The following is a 7,155-nucleotide window of genomic DNA, read 5'->3' on the forward strand; positions in this document are numbered from 1 at the left end:
GGAGAGTTATTTTAGCTGCTATGTTTCTCTGTCAGAGAGAGATCCACACTAGATTTAACAAGCTCTATACTTGGATCTACCACTGGTAATGGATATAAGATTATCTTAGTTTTCAGTTTAGCTCCCTGGGATTGGTTGAATATTGAGAAGTCAACAGAAATACCCTTTATCACCCAGTTAACCTTTCTGAGTCTTTATCCTTGTATAAAAAGTACCCATAGCTTACTGGGAAAAGGATAAGATCAGAATGTATTGGACCTTTAAGAATATTTTCGTACTGTAGTTGATCATTAAAAGGAAGAGATGATTGCTGAGAGTCTATCACACAGAGATTATTGCTGAGAATAAAGCACACAGCAAAGGGTAGAGGAGTGTCACTCACCAGTCACGAACACCTGGGAGCCCTGACCGGATTGATACTCATTAGGCTTCCCATTCTTGAACTTCACACAGTAATAGGTTCCAGCGTCTGCAAGAGAGACTTCACTGATGCGAATGGAGAAATCCGTGTTGCCAGCTTTGCTGGTGTCCGCAGTAGCTTTTACTCTGGGAAAGCGATCATCCTTGAAGTTGAAGATTAATTTCCGATTTGGCCCGGATCCCTTAAACCACGCAACAGGGCCGCTGGGGAGGGTGTCGGGCACAGTGCAACTCAAGGTGATCGTCTTCCCCATTTCCACAGTCCGTGAGATCTCATTTTGTTGTACGTGGGATGTCTGGTCTGTGGTTCCTGGAAAGAAACACACAGTCATTTCTCATTTCCCCTGCTTTGGCTCAGACTACCCTAGGGGGAACCTGGATGCAGGCCATGGTTGGGTCTTATTCATGACTTCTATGTAGAGACGGCTCGTCCTCTGGTATTGTTAGGTCCAGAGCACCACATTTGTCATCCCCGCATTTCTATTTCTTGGCTCCTAACCAAGGCAAGAAGACAGGAAGTGTGGGGATCTTATGCAGGGTTAACATTCATAGACAGAAACTGGTTTTTCTACTCATCCAAAGGCCAGGACTTTTTTTTTTTTTTTTGCCAGTCCTGGGGCTTGAATTCAGGGCCTGGGCACTATGCCTGAGCTTCTTTTGCTCAAGGCTAGCACTTTACCATTTGAACCACTTTTTTTTGTTGTTGTTGTTATTTATATGGTACTGAGAAATGGAACTCAGGGATTCATGCATGCTAGGCAAGCACTCTACCTTTAAGCCACATTCCCAGCACATTCTTAAATGTGCAACTCTGCTCCTTCTACTCAGGTCTTCCAGTGAGGATGGGACCGGCTTCATCTCTTGTGAGAAGGGCGAGAGAGCTATTGCAATTTCTGGAGAGATTAGTGCTGGAGAGTTTTGGAGAGGGGAAAGTGGAGAGACAGCACAACTGAAACATTTGATGGTTGACCCTATGCATGGTTCCATTACTTATCCTTCAAGAGGTACAAGGAAAGTGGAAGGCTCATTTTCTCTCAAAAATAAGAACCATTGTCTCAGGGATCCTCATAATTGCAAGTCTTTTCCTGACCCGCACTCTCTTCTCAACATAGCCGCCATTACTACTTCATGATGTGATGGGCCCTGGTAATAGCAGTGCCTCCAAAACATCATAATCACAGACAAAAGAGCAGGTTAGCTGGGAAGGGAACTCTTGTCCAGTGAGGTCAGGACAGGAGAGAAGCAAAGTAGCCTGTAGCCACACCAGTGAGTTTGAGGGACACATGGATTTTCCATGGCCAGTTGTGTGCCTTGAAAAGGTGCCTTGATTCCAGGGAAACACTGCTGCAGAACAGAGGGGCCTGTGGCCTCAAGGGCCCTTCATGACATGAAGTTGACCAGAATGAAACACTGGTTGTCATCAAGGAATAAAGGCATGGAAGCTCAGGGCTCACCTGGGGAAACCCAAGTGTCAGACATACAATTGGGCCCTTCATCAAGACATCCTGCCCCTCCAGAGTCTGGAGATGGTCAAACACAAGCCTCCTCCTCTGGCTCCACAATTCCCAGGCCATGGAGTGATGAATTCTCTGGCTGTGGAGTGATTAATTGCACGCTTAGTGATTGACCTGTTGTATGAGCATTGGTGGTCCCAGACTTCACCTGCAGCCTGCTACTGAGCCCCAATCACATCCCCATTGGTAATGGAGGCAGATGAAGGGAATCATGGGAACATGATCTGTCTGCCTGGAGATCGCTCTTTCCTTTGGGTCAGGATGTGTTGGACATTTGGGGCCAAACTTAATCGAGACACACGATTACGCCTTAAAGGGCTGTGACTAAAAGTTCAAAGACTCTCAGTCTAGTGCAGTGCCTTGCCTGTATTTGAGCCCAGGAATAGTTCTGAGACCTTCAAAGAGCCAGTCAAGCCTCTGGGTCTCCATTTCCCTATTATTTGGGTCATGCCATGAGCTATCTTTTACCATGGGAGTCTCTTTCCCTGTGTCTCTGGACCTTGGTAGATCTGACCATCAGAGAAGAAGGACTGTAGCCTCCAGATATGGATTGATTTAATATTTGACATTTGACTCTAGAATTTTATCGGAAGGTCCTTTCTTGTAGAACCCAACCCCAGAGAATGGTTTGTGCAAGAAGAGGCCTACTAACCAATGAGCTGTAATAATTCATTGAGGGTACCGTGAAGAGTTTTACACATGCACGTGCATGCCCAGGGAATGGAATAAGTGTGTCAGGCTGTTACTCACCTTTCACAGACACATAGGTACCAGGACCAGACATGAGCTCCATGGCAGGATTCCCTTTCTTTAACAGCACACAGAAGTAGGTGCCAGCATCCTTTGGTGACATGTCGCTGATGCGGATGGAATAGTCCATTTGATTGGGTACTGTTTTCTGTACTTGAGTTACTCGGGGGAAGTGATTTCCATTGAAACTGTAGATTAATTGCCGTTTGGGCCCGTCCTCTTTGAACCATGAGACAGTTCCTTTGGGTGACAGAGAAGACATGCTGCAGGGCAAGGTGACTTCATCTCCAGCATTGACAGACACTGAACTCTCAGGCTGGTCTACCTTTACCTCTTCGAATGAATTTCCTGGAAAGAAACTTAGAATCATTTTTCATGTTTCCTGTTTTGGTTCCTTGAGTGTCTGGCTCAAGGCCAAGATAGAATTTCATTCCTTTTCCTGTGGGCAAAATGTTTAGTGCCTGAAACACAGGCACTAAATAACATTTTTTTTTTTTAAAAATGCCAGTTCTGGGGCTTGAACTCAGGACCTGGGCTTTACCTCTGAGCTTTTTTTGAACAAGGCTAGCACTCAACCACTTGAGCCACAGCACCACTTTCCGATTTTGGGGTGGTTAATTAGAGAAAAGAGTCTCATGGACTTGCCTGCCCCGGTATCCTCAGATCTCAGCCTCCTGAGTAGCTAGGATTATATGTGTGAGCCACCAACACCCAGCACTAAATATATTTCAAGTGAATACACAAATTAATTTTTAAAAAAATGTGAGGTTGAATTTGAGTCCGATTTTCCTTTATGTCCTAGAATGAGAAACATTTCACTTGTGGTTAAATATTATGCAGACAATCCACAAATGGCCTACAGGTGGAGGTAGTTCCCATTGTATACCAGCTCTGTCATCCCACAAAGTTTGACTCATCCATCGCCTTCTCCCCAAATAAACATGGAAACATATATTTTTAATGAGGTTGATATTTCCCTTAAGGGGTGAAATTTGATTCCTTGGCTGTACAAGCATCTCAGATATGATGATTGTTTTTTCTTCAGCAAAACTCAATACTTCCCAGCTCAATTGTATTAGTACCCAATTACTCTTGCAATGTGTGTCCTTGAGTATCTATCATACAAGCAGCGCTGACAGAGTTTGCATAAGATACACAAGATGTGTGCCAGATAAGTGTTACAAAACTCTGCAGACTTTCTTTTCATGTTTGCTTTATTTTAGTCAACGAGTATGTTGGTATGTTGTTTTTTTTTCTCCTAGAATTAAGGGTAAAACCATGGCTCTCTAACATATGAGGCAAGTTTTCTATCAGGTGAGCAATACCACCAGATCTTTGGGTTGTATTTTGCTTTCAAGTTTTGCCTATTTTTTCCCAGGCTGGCCTCAAACTCATGATCTTCCTACCTCTACTTCCCCAGTAACTGGGATTAAAGGCATGCATCACCATACTCAACTAGTTGCTAGGTAACAAACTGGTACAAACAGTGGCTGTGAACACCTATGAACTATTTCATAGTTTCTGTGAGTCTGTATCTCGGATACAGCCAAACTGGTTCTTGATTTCAAGGTCTCACCTAGAACCAATCAACATATCAGCTGGGCGGTGTTCTCATCTGGAGGTTCAACTGGGGAAAGGTTTGTTCTCAGTTTGCTCACGGTGTTGGCAGAACATGAGCATGGCATAAGACTGAGCCTCTCAAGTGTTTTTTTTTTTTTTGTCATGTGGGTCTTTCTAGCCAGTCCCTACTGCTTGAAATGTCTGGCTTCTTTCTACTTCAAGACAATCAGAAGAGAGAAAGGAATAGTAGTGATGGTTCTTATGTCATTGTAATCAGTTATGCTATAATTGGGCTCTATTGAGTAGAAGCATATTGTAGATCCTGCTTAAACCCTAGAGGAAAATATACAAGGGTGAAGGTTACAAGTTCTTTATTCTTAAATAAATATTACTGTTTTAAGTTAATAATTAACCCCTATGTTCTTGGCCTATCTGTATGGGTGGACTGTCTTGCTGATTCTTATTTTTGATACCTAGTTATTACTTATTTTTGCCAGTTTTTGTGAATAGATGTTTATTTACTATATGACTTTAGGACTCATTTTTACAGACTGTAAATATAGATCACAAATACATTGTAACTAACTGGCAAAGATCTTCTCCCATTCTGTAGAGAGCCTTTTTTGGTAATAACTGTTTCCTTTGCTGTGCAGAAGCTTTTTAATTTGCTCATTTGTCAATTCTTGCGTTTATTTCCAGAGCCACTAGAGTCTTCATGCATACCTGCTTCTTCAAGTGTGTCCTCTATGTTTTTCTATAGCAGTTTAAGAGTTTCAGACTAATGTCTCTGACTCATTTTAGTAGATTTTCATATAGGGAGAATGGTTGGGTCTAGTTTCAGTCTTCTACATGTAGAAACCCTGTTTTCCCAGCACTAATCCTTTCATGTAGGATTTTGACGTTTTTGTAAAAATGAAAATAAAAATCAGATGTTTTAGCTGTGCAGCTACCTTTTCTGGGATTTCAGCTCTATCTCATTGGTCCACATGTCTGTTCCTATGCTTTTTTTTTTTTTTTTGGTTTGTTTGTTACTATGATTCTGTAATATAATTTAAAGTCAAATATTGTGATATCTCCAGCACTTCTATTTTTGCCCAGAATTTCTTTGGTTGTTTGGGCTATTCTATGCTTCCATATGGATTTTAGGATTGAGTTCTTTATTTCCATGAAGATTATTATTGGAGTTTTGATGGGAATGGCATTGAAATTGTATCCCTGGCTTGTGATTGTTCATTGTTTTCATGTCTCCAGACTAGCTAAGTCTAGTAGGCTTGTGTCAAGATGGAGCCTGGCTAAAGCTCTCTGAGCTATGGGAATTGATGTAATGAATGTTTTCTCCAATGTTTGCCTGTTGTGCAGAAGGAGTCCCTTTCACATCAAAGCCTGCACTGGGTTTGAGACTTGCCAGACTGGCTAGGACTGACAGTCTGTTGTCACCAGGGCTGCCTGCATTAATGTGTGCTCAACGTTCACTTCCTCCCCCTGGGAAGTCAGGGTGGGAGCTATGAACTCTTCCTGACTTTTCTCTGCATTGTCTTATTGCTTTTTTTTTTTTTTTTTGGACTGCTTGTGGGGCTTGAACTCAGGGCCTGGGCACTCTCCCTGATCTCTTTTGCTCAAGGCTAGTGCTCTTCCACTTTGAGCCACAGCACCACTTCTGGTTTTCTGGTGGTTAATTGGGTATAGGAGTCTCATGGACTTTCCTGCCTGGGTTGGTTCAAGCCTTAATCCTCATATCTCAACCTCCTGAGTAGCTAGGATTACAGGCATAAGCCACCGATGCCTGGAGTTTTGCATTGTCTTGTTTCTGTTTCTTCATTCTTTTCTTTGATTCCTGATACTCTGATGCTCCTTTTCTTTCCTATTTTTTGTTTTTTGTTTTGTGTGTGTGCCAGTGCTGGATACTGGAGTTTGAATTCAGGTGGGCTTTTCCTTTCAAGTCTGGCTTTTTGTTGGTTAATTGGAGATAAGAGTCTCATGGGCTGTCCTACCTGGGATATTGAACCATGATTCTCAGATCTGTTTCCTGAGTAGCTAGGATTACAGCCATGAGCCACCAGTGCTTGGCAGTCTCTATTTTGAATGTAGGCTCTTTTTTGTTTTCCTAACCCTTTTCGTGCATGAAGTCACAGGGAGGAAACATCCAGTTCACTGTTTTACTCCAAAATCCAGATCTGCATTTCTTTAGGGGCTGGGGGTCATAGGGGAAAATGAATAATCAGCCAAATTAGAGATTTTGAAATCTCTGTCCTTTCTGAGGGGTTGTCTCCTATGGGTTTAATTCCTAGGCTTTTCATTATCTCAAATATGCAGCAGTTTGTTTGTTCCTTCTTGAGAACTCAGAATGTCTTGCTCTCCCTCACATCTTTCTGTGGAACACAGAATCTCTGCAGCACTAATGAGGCTCAGTAATGGCCTCTGATTGTGGCAGCTTCCAACTGTGCTGTTGTTCATGTCAACACCCTGAGGCAGATGAGACAGAAAAAAAATTCTCTGGGGTATTCCCCAGACAACCACAGGGTCCACTCTCTTGTGTTCATCCCTGGTGGGCTCTTCCCTAGGAGAGGTTTCCTCCTAGCTGTCATGCCTGGGGGTGGAGGGGTGGGAGGGGTAGGCGAGGGGCAAGGCCAAATGTGCAGGCTTGCCTACCACTTTCACTGGCATCCCTGCTTGGTTTGCATTGGTTTGGGGGGGAGGCAGGTGCTGCCATTTTTCAATTGATCTCTAAAATTCTCCCCAAGGTTTTCTGGTATATTGCCGTTCACTCTGTGTCTTCATGGGAAATGAGGGACTAGAGCTTCTTTGTTTTATTTTTTTTTGGGTCCGGTCATGGGGCCTGAACTCTGGGCCTGGGCACTGTCCCTCAGCTCTTCAGCTCAAGGCTAGCACTCTACCACTTGAGCCACAGTGC

At 43.2% G+C, this 7,155-nt stretch overlaps 1 protein-coding gene across 1 annotated transcript; it reads right to left on the reverse strand.

The window, feature by feature from the left end:
- Positions 1-382: 382 nt before the first annotated feature.
- Positions 383-3,054, reverse strand: LOC106002331 (signal-regulatory protein beta-2-like; the record flags this gene model as incomplete). Its single annotated transcript, XM_013037226.1, has 2 exons — positions 2,685-3,054; positions 383-730 (listed from the first exon to the last, which is right to left on the reverse strand). Coding segments are annotated over exons 1-2 (718 nt in total), but the record flags the coding sequence as incomplete, so codon positions are not given.
- Positions 3,055-7,155: the final 4,101 nt, after the last annotated feature.

This window comes from Dipodomys ordii, unplaced genomic scaffold (assembly GCF_000151885.1).
Source record: "Dipodomys ordii isolate 6190 unplaced genomic scaffold, Dord_2.0 Scaffold7607, whole genome shotgun sequence".
Lineage (NCBI taxonomy): Eukaryota > Metazoa > Chordata > Mammalia > Rodentia > Heteromyidae > Dipodomys > Dipodomys ordii.